The following is a 16,152-nucleotide window of genomic DNA, read 5'->3' as shown; positions in this document are numbered from 1 at the left end:
GAGTATGTTTTTTTATGCAAGATTTGTGAAATAAACTTTGGCTAATTCAAAACTTGCTCAACATACTAGTAAGTAGAAGCACTGTTAGACATAATAAGATTGAAAATAATTAAACACCCTCATTTTAAATGAAATAACAGCTAATTTTAGTACTAAATGAAAAAAAAATCAAAATATAGAGACACATTAAAGAGCTTATTTAACCCAAACATTCTCTAATCTTTTTGCTACCAAATATTTTACCAGAAGTATATTATATTACCATTATATAATATTTATTTACCTTCTAATGTAGTAATGGCAGCAATGGAAAATATTCTAAATATAAGTTACCTAAAGAATACTAACAAAAGACAAAAATTATGGGTCATCTCAGAAGATTCATTTATTCTTCTAAAAGTCAGGGCTGAAAGTATTGAAATATAATTTTATTAATGAAAGCCTAAAACATTTTTTTCCTGTACATTAAAACACATGTTGATTGATGGATGACTTTTTGCAAAATAAATGAAACTTTGTTATGTAAGATAGCCAAATTACCTTTTCCTCTTAGATATCATACTTCAAGATTTCATGGATTAGTTCTAAAATTTAAATAATACATACAATTTCAAGTCATGTAAGATGCCAATAGAGACACAGATGATGAAATTTCAGTAACACACATACCAACACAGCGAGGGGTCTTGTTATGATTGCTCCAAGTACCATCTGATTGACATACAGCAGTGGTAAGTTCCTTAGATGACAATCTATATCCATCATGACAAAAATAGGTAACTCGGGTTCCAACCAAGTAGTCTGTTGTGAGTATTCCTCCATTTGTTGGAGCTTTAGGAATCCCACAGGAAATTGCTAGAATAAATACATAGATACAAAGTCATAGAAACAGAAAAACAATTGATTAGATGTTTATTTAAATTTGTTTTAATGTTTATTCAAATTCTATATGATTTAGAGGTTATTTATATACTAGAGGCCTGGTGCATGAGATTCGTGCATTCGGGGAGCGGGGGGGGGGGGGGGTTCCTCAGCCCAGCCTTTGCCCTCTCAGTCCAGGAGCCTTTGGGGGACGGCCTAAGCCATCAGTCGGACATCCTTAGTGTTGCCACAGAGGCAGGAGAGGCCCCTGCCATCGCCTCTGTGCTCACCAGCTGTGAACCCCACGCAGTGCTTCTGGTTGAGCAGCGCTCACCCAGTGGGAGCGCACTGACCACCAGGGGGCAGCTCCTGCATTGAGCATTTTCCCCTCTGGTGGGCAGTGCACGTCATAGCGACTGGTCGTTTTGCCCTTTGGTCGATTTGCATATTAGCCTTTTATTATATAGGATATTTTAAATTCCTATGATTCTAAAATTATGAGATCAAAGATTTTTCACAAAACCAGTTCCTAGAAATTATTTAATACTAAGAATTGGTAAATGTTCCTGCTATTCATTGGTCAATAGAAAGCAGAGATTTTCACATTTATTAACATATATTCTACATGAAGTCAGCACCTTCAGTGTTTGCAATACAGTACGGTTATGACACTTCCCAGAATTCTAATAAGTGGTTAATGTTTCCTGCATCAATAAAATAAAGAAATAATAATTTTTTCATTTCTCATTTATTTAGACATGCCTATGAGATTTACCTTTTCATGAATTAGAAAACACAGTTTACTAAGTATGTAAAGCCATTTTGGATGTCAGGTAATATGTATTCTCCGCTCATTTTAACTTGCTGTTGTTTAATTTTAATTGATCTATTTTACATTTTATTTATTTTATAAAAAATCACCTCCCTAAAGTAGATTATAAATAAGAACCGTTATTTATTAACTAAGAGTGTTATGAATATTTTAATGTGAGGGTTCATAATTGTGATATACATCTCCACCTTTTGGGTAGACTAAATCAAATATAAAATTAAATTTCATATTGACAAAATAATGTGATATGTCAAATAACTAAAAATATTCAAATTCCAATGATGTAAGATCTTCTTGATGCTGATTTATCTTTATGACTATACCTAGCTATAAGAGACTCAACAACTTTTTAAAACAAGACCTAGTTCAAAGCTCTAAAAATGTGCCATTTGTTTATTAAGTAGCTTGTCATCCTGTTTGCTATAGCAGTATGCAATGTTCAAACCATGCCTCACTTTTTAACAAAATTGAAATGAAAATAAAAGAGATATCTCTGTTGAGTTAGCTAAAGAGTGAAGAAGAAATAAAGGGGTGGTTAGCTATATCTTCCCCTTTTAAATGTGTTGCTCTGAGAGTACACTTTTGCATACTCAGAGTGAAAGTCGTCAGTGACCTTGGCCTCTCTTATCCTCTCTATTCCTTCTGCAGACTCCACAGGAACAGTCTCCAGCTCAGGGTCAATTGTTTTCTGACAACAAAGTAATGGAAGTGGTAGATGTATGAGCAAAGTCTGTATAACAGTGAATGGAGTAAAGGCATAAACCACACTACAACAAATGAATTTAAAGCAACGTGTCACACTCTCAAATTTATCATTCTATGTTTTTAAGCCTTATTTTCATGAGAAGCATCAATAAAATGCTTCTGAATATCTATATATTTGCAAATTACAGTGTTCCAAATTAAAAAGTAAGAAGGGTTCATCTTTTATTAATGTATTTATCTTTGCTTGAATAAAATACTTTACCTTGACAAGCAGGGACAGGCGCATCCCATGCATGATACCCATAGGAAGACTTCCTGCACACGGCACTGCTTTTCCCAACAAGTCGGAATCCTCGGTCACAGGCCCAGCGGACCACACTATTGAGTTGCCCACCTGTCTGACTGATGATGTATCCATGAGGTGGGGATTCTGGTGTACTACAGTAGAAAGCTTTTCAAAAGAAAAAAGTATCACTGTATAATTAATTCACCAGCACTTCTTTACAGCCCAGAGTTATACAAATCTATCCGTGAATACCAGACTTAAAAATAGGCCATCATGTGAATTTTGTTTCATATGGTTATATTATTTCCTACCCTCTTTTTTTTTAAATGCTTTTATTGATTTTAGAGAGAGATGAAGGGAGAGGGATAAAGAGATAGAAACATCAATGAGAGAGAATCACTGATTGGCTGCTTCCTGCATGACTCTTACGGGGATCAAGCCTGCAACCCAGGCATGTGCCCTGACTGGGAATTGAATCAATGACCTCCTGGTTCATGGGTCGACCCTGAATCACTGAGTCACACCAGTCAGGTTATTTCCTATCCTCTTGACAATCTACTGACATAGCTTTTATGAGACATAACTATCTCTGGACTCTTCTTTTAATTTTTATTGTCACCAAAGATGCCTTCTAAATTAAAATGTCATATTTTCTTAACAACCTAGAGGTTCAAAAGCCCTATAAATATTTCAGAGAATTTGGAAGCTATATTTCCTGTCATTTGAAGAGCCTAAATGTCACAGCCTTGGTAGGCATATTTTAGATCATGTTGTTTACATGTCACTTTGAAGTTATCTCCAGACACCTATATCATGTTAGATCATGCATTTGATGTCTAAAAAAGATCCCCTCCATTCCATAATCTTTTCTCCCAGTTTATTAAAGAGTTTCCATGATGTCAAAAGTGCTTATATATGGAGATTTTTTTAAAAGCCAATAAAATAAACTTTATCTCCAGAAGTCTGAAATGTCACAAGATAATGTCAAATGGCTTTTTCACATATATGTACTTTGAGAATATTCAGCCTGGCAGAATCCATTTACCCTTTGTAACTTCAATGTATTCATCTGAGAAAAATTAGACTTTATGGATAAATGGTAGGAAGTAGATTGGACTTAGAATATTTATGTCATAACCTGTTACTTTTAAAGGAAAAATACATGGTCATTCAACATGTCAAACTATTTTGGGGGTTAAAAGTGGTGCTCTTACTATATTTATATTCAAATTTGTTTTAAATTATAGAACATAATCTAATGCTTATAATTGTTTGATTTGAATGGTTTCTCTTTAAGTTATTCTGGTCTTTAAAAATATAAATTAATGTGCTCAATTTTAAATGCCATCTTTGGGCACAACATTAATACAAAATTTATATTGTTCATATGATCTAAACATAGATTCAAATATGAAAAATCTTAAGGACTAATGCTTATATTATGACTGAATAATATATTTTTATAACATTTCTCCTTTGCAAGCCTAAAAACATTTTTAAAAATCTATCGTGGGATAAAACCTATATATATTAGTAATATGATGCTAGTAATAAGATACTTCTAATATGCAAAAGACAAGCTGTTAATAAATTAAAATTAAACTATCATCAGGTGGTTTTAAAATCAAAGTGGATAGACAAAATTGTTTTATTATACATTATGTACTTATGCAAATGTATCTTAATGAGTAAAATTTGAGAGTATATTTTTAGAACTGAAATTAAAAACTTATTTAAGTCTATGACTAGAACTGTTGTGTCACAATTATTTGTAAAATATTTATGAAAGTAATTTTCAGTTGAACTAATTAATAATGACCCATGGACTTGGGGAAACACATCTTAACACTGTACAGAGAGAGATGACACACTATTCTGAATATTAGTTTATGGAGCATATACTCAAGGCATCTGACATGAATAAGATGGCAAAAAAATAGAATACAACCTTCACATAGTGGAAAACTATTTATAAACTTACTCGATAAGAAAATTATTGATTCAGTATCAGTAGACCTTATCAGCAGAAAGGCATTTAGAAAAGACTATTTCATGTTGATAGTATTTTCAGCTCATACCTTTATAAATATTACTGAGTGAAAAGTAGTAATGATTAGGAAAATATATTTTTAAAAAGTTTTAAATCATGTGTTCATCATTCTCTTTCAATATTTAATATATGTAGAAAGTATCACAAATCAGTAAATAATAATAAAAACAAAGATTTTTATCTTTTGTTTAAACTTTTCATTTAAAGAAGTTCTTAAATAGATTAGATATTCACAACTGATCAACACTCTTAATGTTGTGTAAGAGTTCAAAAGAAAGAAATCTATTGGGAAAAAGCATTAAAATGTCAGAGTTTAATTTATAATTAACTTGTATAAGACATAAATATTCTAAGTGCTTTAATCTTTTCAAAAATCATATGACCAAGTATTAATGAGGAAACTGAGAGAGGGGGTGATATAGAAATTGCTCAAGAATCATCAATGAAGGAGCTGTGATTTAAGTTCATATCTAATTCATCAGTGTTGGTGTCTGTGCTCTTTAATCACAACCATACTGAGGATGGAGGTAAGATCTGTACTGGAGTTATATGTGTATGTATCACATACCTATATATCTGATCCGGAAGCCTTTTTTGTTATTGCCATGATCTGCTGACCATTGAAGAAATACCTCATGACCATTGCTTGTTATATTAAAAGCAGATGAATAATCGCCACTGAGGGAAATAAGCAGGGGACTTTGAATATTTGGTCCTTTGGAAAGAAAATAAAACAATTTAGATACAACTGAAAAATTATGTTCCAGTTAATCTTTAGTATTTTGCATCTTTAGAATAGTATTAAATATGATGAAATTGCTCCACACACAATATAAAATCTTTATTTTAAACATTTTAATTTCATAGCTAAAGAATCAGCAATTTGTAAAACAATAACCAGGGTTAACTACAATTTTCATATGGTATATAAGAAAATTTGATGAGACTCTAAAAATATATATAATATACAATCATATAAGCAGTTTTTTATACCGAAGGTCTGAGTGTATAATAAACACAGTATTTGGGCTGAATTTATGAATATCCAATAAATATAACCACGGTTACCATCATACACCTGAAGAACATCAAATTCCTTTTCTGTCTGGAAGAATTCTACAAACATGCTGATATTATATCCCTTTTCCACGGAAATGCTCCAGGCACACATCTGAAGATTTGGGTAGCTGTCAGGATACCCAGGGCTCAGTATGACTCCCGTGGAATCGAGCCGCAATTCATTGGCAGGACAGAGCACTGTCAAAGAAAGATATCATTAAATAAAGTCAGTGTGGAGGCCTATGTGAAAACTGCACTTTAAATACCGGATACTCTGCTCATGTTCAATACTAGAAAGGAGACAATACCTTGACTTATGTGTCAGAAGAAACAACTTGTATTAAGCTTGCAGTTCAAAACATGGAAGAAAGACCTAAAAATTTATGGTATTGATTTCCATGTTTTTTTATTACATAGAAGGTGCTTTACTTTTCTGGACAATAAATAAGTAATGAAAAGATGAGGCATCTGTTTTCTTCTGATTCTTTGCATTCTTTCCTTGCCTTTCCCCATCTTCTTAAGCTCTCTCCCCTCTGCCTTTCTTGTCTATGTCTTTGCCCTTTCCCTTTCCCTTTCTTTCCTTTCTTAGTGTATTCTCTCCTCAAACCTTAACTCAATCAGATATTTTGAACTCAGCACATTCTTTCATGTTTCTGTTTCAAATGTCATTCTCTTGTCTGCTGCATTTGAAGTGTTAGTGCATTTCAAGGCCCAGATGAAAAGTCTCCTCTTTGAAACAATCCCTGAACCACTCCATCAACCCAAGCAGAATCGCAGATTTCCTTCTCGGGGCCTCTGTAATGTATGCTTCTGTTACTGCATTAGCAATTTCATGGCTATTATTTACTTATTTTGGGGGCTGTCTTTCTTGGCTATGATTATTGAAAAGTAAGTGTCATGTCCTATGTAAGGTTTGGCTCCAATGTTCTGAGCTGAGTATATATTCCATATTACTTTCAAAACACTGATATGATCCACCATAATTCATTGAAAATCTACAAAATAGCCCATTCTCATACAATTTCAACATATAGCAAGAAGCCTGATAATCATCAAGATTAAAAGTAAATACATACTTTTGATTGTGACTCTATGTTAGATACTGTTAAGCACCTTTTGTGTAGTATCTCACTTATTTGTCAAAACAGCTTTAAGAAGTGTGTATAATTTTTCCCCATATTATTCATATGAAGAAATTGAGACTCAGAAAGTTTAAAGTCCACAAAGTCTCACAGACTCAACTGAATGGAACACATATTTTTAACCACCAAATGAAATCCTCCATTATATTTTATTTATATCAAACTGTTTAAAATGTATCACATTTAGAATTGCTTTTCATATTTTAGCTATGAGATTGAAACTTAAAATGGATCCAGAGAAGAATAAAAAAATAATAATGCATCCCCATTTAGAAAAAGTGGAAAAATAATTTAAAATAGACTAAAAACAATGTAGATTAGTTTTAAAATATTCCAAACAACTGACTTTTTAGCAAGCTTGTAAAGCAAACTAAAATGTATAGTCAGCTACTTAGCTTATGTATCTGGTCCATTAATTAACATAGTAACTCAGAATGAACTCATTCTGAGGTAGGATTTATTAACTGTTAGCAAGTATCTAATGTTATTATGAGATGAAAATGTACTGTCTTTTTTTGTATTCTCCACAGCAGCTAGATTAAAAAGAGGTGCAATTAGTAATCTATAGGAAATTCAGATTTAAAAAATAAGATGTTGGAAGTCTAAAAGATGAGGGATTGTGAAATATCTAGGTTATCCAAATGGTTTTATTTTACTTATTAAAGATTATTGAATTGGAATCCAAATATAAAAAAAGAAGTGTTCTCTTCCAAGAGTCCACAATGCAGTGTTTATATTAGGGTCAAGAAAAATGTCCTGGTATATAATTGCTTGTTTACACCTTCCTGTGTCTGCCCAAGCAATTCTCCCATGCATAATCCCCCAAAAGGCTGAGAATCTGTCTTTTTCATTCACATGTCTAAACATCTGAATCTGAATCCTAAATAATTCATTGTAAACACTCCCATAATTAACTGTATATAAAAAAGGAAGTTGAATAAATGCTATCCAAATAAATGACATCGAACTCTCAGGAATATACATGATAGATTTCAAAGTACTCTACCAAGTTAAGATGTTCTAAAACCACTGGCTAAGAGCAATGGAATTGGTCACATGGCACTGGCTTATACCTCCAAACAAGTTTTTCTTTTTGCTACTATGAAAACCCCTTATGAAAATCCTTCCATCTTCTTGTAAGAACTCCAATAACATAGAAAATTAAATGTTAATTCCTACTAACAGCACATTTGATATAATCAACGTAACTTTTGTTTTAGGCTTATAACAGTAAATGTTGTCCCCAGGAAAGAGGTTTCCATTCCTCAGAATGAAACTCAATGAAGAAAGTAATCCAAGAAAATCTGAAAAGGATAATTAAATTCAATTATAATTTTATTTGAATTAACCACACAGTTATAATTAGTTACTATGTGTTAGATACTTTTCTGGATCCAATGAATAATACATGAATCCTGAGCACCCACATTCTAGCACATCATTCAAGGTCCATCATGGTCTTGCCTTGTAGCAGAGGGAATTCTTTATAGTCCACACCCTACTGTTTTTCACTTCTGTGCCTTTACATAGACATCTGTCATTTGGGCCATCTCTATTGTAACAGAGTAAGTCTCACTTGTAATCTGGAACCCATGACACAGGGCAATGTCCCCTTCAAGCTTTCACTGCCCCATGAATAGTTACACATTATATGATTCCATAGCCCCCTGCCATATCCCTATGCTATGTTGCCTGCTTAGAAGGGACCATCTATAACCTGTGTTTTTATTTTATTTTTTCCTCAAATCCTCATACTTTACAGATGCTCAGTCAAGTTTAATGAATGTAGTGGTTAGATCAGAAATTACTTTCAAGTTAAGGCAATCAACATTGGAGCTTTATTTAAAGTGATGTATTGTATTTTTCACCTCTTGGGAAAAAAATTAAGTAAGTTGAACTGACTTTGGAATAAACTAGAAAAAAATAAAACTTGGAAGAAGAAAAAATGTTTAAAATTAAATATGAGAAATAATGGAATTTTAAAAATACCGTAGAGTTGTATAGCTTTTAACATTACTGCCTGTTAAATATTAAATAGTAAAAAATTATCCCTGGTATTGAGTTAAACATAAAATAGACATTTAGGAAGCAATAATCATAATAATTGGTACCTTGACAAACTGGAGGTGCTCCATCCATCTGGAGTCGTTCTCCTAATCTGCATGTGAGAATTGCATTGCCCACTAAGGAAAATCCTGGAAGACACTGATACCTAATAATATCACCTGTTAATAAAAGAACAGGCAGAGGTGGCTTCAAATGAGTAACAAGGTGAAAATTAACAGATGTTTTTAAAGCAATACAAACATCTGTTAAAATTTTTAATCAGCATAAAAATCCTATTAACAGTAAGTAGGGCTGATATTCAAAATATTGAACTACTAGTACTTCATAGGCACTGACCAATCAGAACTGAAGTCAAGTGTAAACTACCAGTGAGACTGTACTGGTCATGCCAGTTGGATATAAGCAGTAGAAGTAAAGAAATAATCTGGTCAGTACAGGTAAGGTATTCATTAAAACTGTAACAAGCAAGTAAAATTATCTATAGTTATTGCTTTAATATTAAGATTCGACTTACATTGGCCATTGATATTTTCTTATATTTCTCAACCAAAAAAAAATAGGATAATAAAGTTTACTATGGCAACATTATACAGCTATATTATTCAAATTACCACAGTTTTCTAATTGTATATCCTGAAAATATCGAATTCCTTCTTCTTGCTTAATAATTCTTTTCCTCTTTCCACTGCTGTCCATTCTTAAGAATGCTAAGCAATTCCCATCATAGAGGAAAGAGCGTCTAAGACAGGCTGTTTCTATTCTTTATTTTTGTTTCTTTTGAAGCAAATCCCTCTGTTAACAGTGTACTTTCTTTGAAAGTAATATAACAGACTTTACCTATTTCAAATTCATCATCTTCTGTCAAAATTTCAGCATTGGGTACGGGTGGTGGAGGTTGGCACACTCTTAGTTGATAGGCTATGAAAAGAGACAATATGTTTATTCCTTCTCTGAGCAGCTATATATATACTAACATATGCAAGAAAATTATGCAATGATTATATATAAGAAGGACAATAAATGGTAGAATTTATAAAGTTTCAATTATTTATTTTAAAAAATTCTATAACATTGAGGAAAAATAAATCATGATTTAGATGCCAAAATATTATCCCATAGTAAGAATGCTTACATTTAAATCCTTAATTTTACCCTTGTTCTATTACTTTTTGTTATGTGCTTCATAACAGCTGCTATTTTTTTCTTGGAGTATTCACCATTTGGAATTATATAATCATGCCTGTTTATGTGCTCAATGCAGTCTTCCCCAAGGCTCATCAGAGAACCCCCAGCACCAACGGAAGTGCCTGGCATACAATCATAACTACAAACAAGTACTCCATGCTTCCTCTATTCCAGGAAATATTATGAGCACTTTACATATAATAATATTAGTCCTTATAAATTATTTATTTTAATGCTCAGTTTATATCTATTTTTATAATTATCCCTATTTTATAAAAAAGAAAACTGTTAAAGTGGAGTTTAGAATTTGGTCTATATCACACAGCTATGATATAGTAGAGCTGGAGTTTGAACATAGATAGTCTGGTCCCAGAGCCCTCTCTACCCAAGCTATATTAGCATGTTTACAAAATATACATATTTTAAATTTCAACTTTCTAATTATTGATATCTCTTAAACAGGTCATCCCATCAGATTAGATAGATTCCTATTTGATATAATTTAAAAACCACTCCCCTAAATATCTCTATGAATCTAAGCATCATGATGACTAGCCCAATATGATATCTACATCATAATCATTTGCTTAACTCCTGTTTTCATTAGGAGTATTTTTAAAATGTACTCTTGTTCACTCAAGAATGCATTTTAAACTATTATAACATTTGAATAAAATGTGTTTTATATGTTTAATTGTATTACTTAAACTTAGGAGTTAAGTTATGTATGCACCTCAGTGCTCAGATATGAGAGAATAAGACTTAAAAGACACAGTGAATCATCTGTGATCAAACAACTAGTACAGAGCTAATATGTCTCCTAACTTCAAAGTCCATACCTTCAAGTGCTTTCTCTATCATAAGAGTATTTATGAGAGTACTGAGGTACATCAATTAGACCAGTTAATGAAGACTCCTATAAAAGGAGATGAATGAGATAACCAATGGACACAGACAGTAGGGAGGTAAGGGCATGTGTTGGGGGGTGGGGGTGGCCAGGGAGAGGTCAATGGGGGGAAGGGGGGACATATGTAATACTTCAAACAATAAATAATTTAAATGTAAATAAAAAAGAAAAAATACATAAAATCTTTAAATGAGTAAATATTTGCAATTCTGAAGGGTAATCATGGGCATAAGAGCATTTCAGATGTTGGAGAAAATGGGCAAAAATTTGAGTACCAAATCCATCATTAGATAACAAAAACCCATTTATAAGTGGTTAACAGTCTAATAAACTTCATGTTATTAAGGACAAAGAAAAAATAAAAAAAATTCAAAATGTAGACAAAGAGGGATAAATCAAGGAAAATTTGTTTTCCATATCCTGCTGTTAATTGTTGTCTGTCTCTTCCAACATTTTCCTTCCAGTACTTCAACCTGTTTATAAAAGCACTTGCTGTGCAGGGATGCTAATTTGCAAGGAAAACACTGCTCTACACAGAAGAGTCCCCACTAGAAAAGGGAAGACTTGCTAGGAAAGGAGCTCAGGGCAGAGAAGTCCAGCCTAGATTTTGAGAAAGAGTTTAGTTGAGAATAATGTTAGGAATTTTGAAAATCATTTTCCTGAACTTAGAAATAACGAAGAGGTAAGAGAAACGGGAGGAGATAGAGAGCCTCAACACGGAGAAATCCTTTTAAAACTAGGATTTCAAGAAGAGCATTTTATTGGATCTTAAGTAGAGTAGAGGTCATCTCAGAAGTTAGAGAAGTGTAGAGATGCCCACGTGTATATTTTTTAACTTTTGTTTGCCTATAAAGTTATTTTTAATCTTCGCGATAATCATGTTATTTTCTTATTGTAAAAGAAGCACATTTTTATCATTGAGGAATCTATGACTCTTGCATGTATAGAACATGCTTAGATAACTCAGTTGCAGAGTTTAAAAGACCAGAGTTTGTAAATTATCATTAATGAGGATTATGATGCTCAGAGATATGTTATTTTCCCAAGACCACCTGGGTGCTGTGAGCTAAATTCTGTCTCATTCTCTGTCATTGACCATCACTAGCACTTTTATAAACTGTCTCTAGAGCCAAGGAATTAATTACCTTGGGTCATGGAGGGTCTTAGGAGGCATAATGTCCTTCCCCTGCTACCTCTACTTCAGTAAGAACAATTCTATTTGGATTAGTTTTATAGTTTTGAATTCTAAATAACTTTCCTTTGAAACAATTTTCTACAGTCTCCACCTAAGTGATTTCATTGAATATATATATATATATATATATATATATATATATATATATATATATACACACACACACACAACTCAAGCTTACAACCTCGGCATGTGCCCTTGACCAGAATCGAACCTGGGACCCTTCAGTCCGCAGGCTGATGCTCTATCCATTGAGCCAAACCAGCTAGGGCTCATGGATTCTTTTGACTTCAAGTCTGAATTCATGTTTCAAATCCCAATTTTAGATTACCAGGATAATCATTTCTTCTGAGCTCTCGACTGCCTCCCTCCCCTTACCCCTTACTGTTACTTTCTAATCATAGAACTGTTTTATGGTACATGTGATCATGACTTGTTTCAAAATCTATTATTGTTCATCTATTGGCTTGCTTGTGCATTGTTTGTGCCTCTATCTTGACTTTAAGTAACATAAGGGATGAGACTTTTTCACAGTTATGTCATTAGCTTCTATCACTATGCTTATTATCCAACAAATATTTGCCAAATAACATACAGAACATAGGTTTCCTCAAAACAGTCTCTAAATAAACAGTCTTACCTAAGATAACTCTCATCTCTAAAACTGCAAATGGTGAGGAAATAGGGCCAATTTTGGGTCAGGGTTCTAGAGATTGGGAATTAAATAGGACCTGCCTGAGATGCTTTTCAGGGTTTAACTATATAGTTCTGATTATAATATAAAAGATTTTAAAACCACACCCTTTGTGTCTGTTTTTCTTAGGTTCTCAACCTTCCTAATGCTGTGACACTTTAATACAGTTCCTCATGTTGTGGTGACTCCAAATTTCATTGTTACAAATTGAACATAATTAAAGCATAGTGATTCATCACAAAAACAATATGTAATTATATATGTGTTTTCCGATGGTCTTAGGCGACCCCTGTGAAAGGGTCGTTCGACCCCCAAATGGGTCCCAACCCACAGGTTGAGAACCGCTGCTTTAGACCCTTAAAGGCAAAAAATTACAAAAGGTTAAATCATAAACCAGCTTTCAACAATTCTGTTTTTCAATTTTTGTCAGTGTCTACTAGTCTGTTAAAAATAAGTCTAAAATTTGTCCAGTGTCTTCTCGTTCTTGCTGCCAACATTTTAGTGTGAACCCCGGTCATTTCATAGTTTTTGTACTGGGCTGAATAGTGTCCTCCAACATGTACGTCTTTCTTGAAATCCCAAAATATTATTTGGAAATGGGGTTGTGTCAGCTCTAATAAGTTAAGTTGAGGTCACACTGAATTAAGGTGAGCCCTTAAACCGGTATGACTGCTGTCCTTATAAGAAGGGAAGAGATAGAGACTGACACACAGGGAAGACGTGTGATGATGCGGACAGAGATTGGAGTGATTTATCTGCAAGGTAAGGAATGCCAAAGTTGTCTGGCTACCACCAGAAGCTACCACAGCCTTCAGAGACAGCATGATCCTCTCGATACACTGATTTCATACCTCTTGCCCCCAGAACTGAGAGAGAGAAAAATCTGTTTCCTTAAGCTAGCCAGTTGGGGCACTTCATTACAGTAACCCTAGGAAACTAATGCTCCTATATTATTAAATTGGCCGACAGGCTGTTACTCGGCTTCTGTGTCCTTTTGGTACAATCCTCCCTACACACAAGTAAAGTGGTGGAAAGGGATTAAGACAGTATTTACACGAAATCCACGGTGTGCCAAGGATTCTGCAAAGGAATCAGCAGAATTTTGCATAAAATCAACAAAGAGGCCAGGGAGGCTTGCTTTAGAGAGAACCCTGGGGAGAATGAGGAGACATGAGAAAAAAAGGCAAACCAAGGCTGAGTCTTACGGAGTCTATGTGCTGGGCTCAGGATTGGTTTAATGTGAGGCCAGTGGGAAACCTGGGAAGGATTTTCAGTCTGAGAATAACGTGATCAGATTTCTTAAAGAAAAAAAAAATAACAACACTGGCTGCAGTAGGAAAAACACACACAGTTGGAAGGGGACAAAGGTGGATACCTAGACTCTACCAAGCTGTGGGTGTTCAATAAACAATTGTTGATGGATTCTAAAAACTCACAGGTGTCCACAGATGACATGATATTAAAAGTGTTGATTATGACCTCCAACAGTCCCTCACTTTGGTTAATAAACTTTAGCCCCACATATTAACCAGTTTATATTTTCAGCTGCAAATAAACATATAGTTCCTCTCTCCGCTTAAAACTCAAGAACTCGATTTGTTGTATCACCCAGCTATGATGCCATTCTCACCTCTCTCTCTCTCTCACACACACACACACACACACACACACACAAATATATATATATATATATATATATATATATATATATATTAAACCACATCTCTTCACTTTTTCAAAATAAACTTTGAAAAATTAAGCCTGTCTACAGCCTACCCCTTACCATAATCCCTTCTTTTCTCTAATCAACATAGCTCTGAAATGGTTGGTGGTGTAACATTTGATCATGTGGCTAAACCTTTAAGTTCTGTATAATTTTTTATTTGCCTTTTTGAAACCCATCTTCCTTTCTCTTTTTAAACTTTGTTCTCAGATGACTGAAATGGAGACATTTTCTCTGATCACCCTACCTGGAGTTAATTCCTCACAATCACTCCATTTCACACCTCTCTATTTCCATCTGGCAGTTTTCACAATCTGTAAGAATTATTTGCTTACTATCCGTTTTCTTGCACTAGAATGTAGCTGTGTGAGGGCAGGGGCTTATGCTTATGCTATTAAGTTCTAACTCCTATGGGCATAATACAGTAACTAACATAACAATATTCAATAAATATCGGCTGAGTGGCTGAATCTAGAAAAATGAGATAAATGTTGAGTGAACATATATAAAGTACTTTCTATGATATTGAGTATAAACTCAGCCCAGACTCTATGGATTTAAATCTTATTTCTAAGGCTGACAAGTTGGGTAAGTTGCCAATTGTCTGCCTCATTTTTCCTCATTTGTAAAATAGTAATGATAACAGTAATAATTTTATGCCACTTCAAAAGGTGTCTATAAGGATCAACATCTTTATATATGCAAAGCACATGGAGTAGTGCCTGGCACATAGTAAGCACATTATAAGAGTAAGTCCTTGTTATATCAAATTGGAATGCCATTCCTTCTAGATAGTTGGTGTTTAGAGAGAAATAAGAACATTTGTTAAAATAATAATACTTTCTGCTGTTCCCAAGTTTCCCTGTATATTCATGAAAGACACTTTGCTTTGGTAATTACTGCAATAATTCCAAGCAAAATTTAGGTATGCTATCTTTGTTGGCAGGATAAGGGTATAAAAGGCAATGGTTAGTGGTGGGATGTATTTGATCAGTGGTTCTCAACCTTCCTAATGCCGCGACCCTGTAATACAGTTCCTCATGTTATAGTGACGCCCAACCATAAAATTATTTTCGTTGCTACTTCATAACTGTAATTTTGCGACTGTTAAGAATCGTAATGTAAATATCTGATATGCAGGATGTATTTTCTTTTTTTTCTCTTTTTAAAGATTTTTTAAAAAATATTTTATTGATTTTTTACAGAGAGGAAGGGAAAGAGATAGAGAGTTAGAAACATTGATGAGAGAGAAACATCGATCAGCTGCCTCCTGCACATCTCCCACTGGGGATGTGCCCACAACCCAGGTACATGCCCCTGACCGGAATCGAACCCGGGACCCTTCAGTCCGCAGGCCGACACTCTATCCACTGAGCCAAACCGGCTTCGGCATTGTTACAAATTGGACATAATTAAAGCATAGTGATTAATCACAAAAAAATATGT

General features: G+C 33.9%; 1 protein-coding gene across 2 annotated transcripts in view; it reads right to left on the bottom strand.

Annotated features, from left to right (window-relative positions):
- The window catches only part of CSMD3 (CUB and Sushi multiple domains 3), an 857,474-nt gene that overhangs the window by 68,359 nt on the left and 772,963 nt on the right, over positions 1 to 16,152 (bottom strand). For both annotated transcript variants that reach the window (XM_070391936.1, XM_070391937.1), the window contains 6 exons: positions 9,840 to 9,920; positions 9,047 to 9,160; positions 5,803 to 5,991; positions 5,303 to 5,449; positions 2,661 to 2,849; positions 670 to 855 (listed from right to left, as the gene is read on the bottom strand). In XM_070391936.1, the coding sequence (XP_070248037.1) occupies positions 670 to 855; positions 2,661 to 2,849; positions 5,303 to 5,449; positions 5,803 to 5,991; positions 9,047 to 9,160; positions 9,840 to 9,920 (906 nt within the window). The remainder of the gene's footprint in view (positions 1 to 669; positions 856 to 2,660; positions 2,850 to 5,302; positions 5,450 to 5,802; positions 5,992 to 9,046; positions 9,161 to 9,839; positions 9,921 to 16,152) is intronic.

This window comes from Myotis yumanensis, unplaced genomic scaffold (assembly GCF_028538775.1).
Source record: "Myotis yumanensis isolate MYYU_CA2020_CCGP unplaced genomic scaffold, mMyoYum1.0.hap1 SCAF_15, whole genome shotgun sequence".
Lineage (NCBI taxonomy): Eukaryota > Metazoa > Chordata > Mammalia > Chiroptera > Vespertilionidae > Myotis > Myotis yumanensis.
This window is presented reverse-complemented; position numbering and strand designations above follow the sequence as displayed.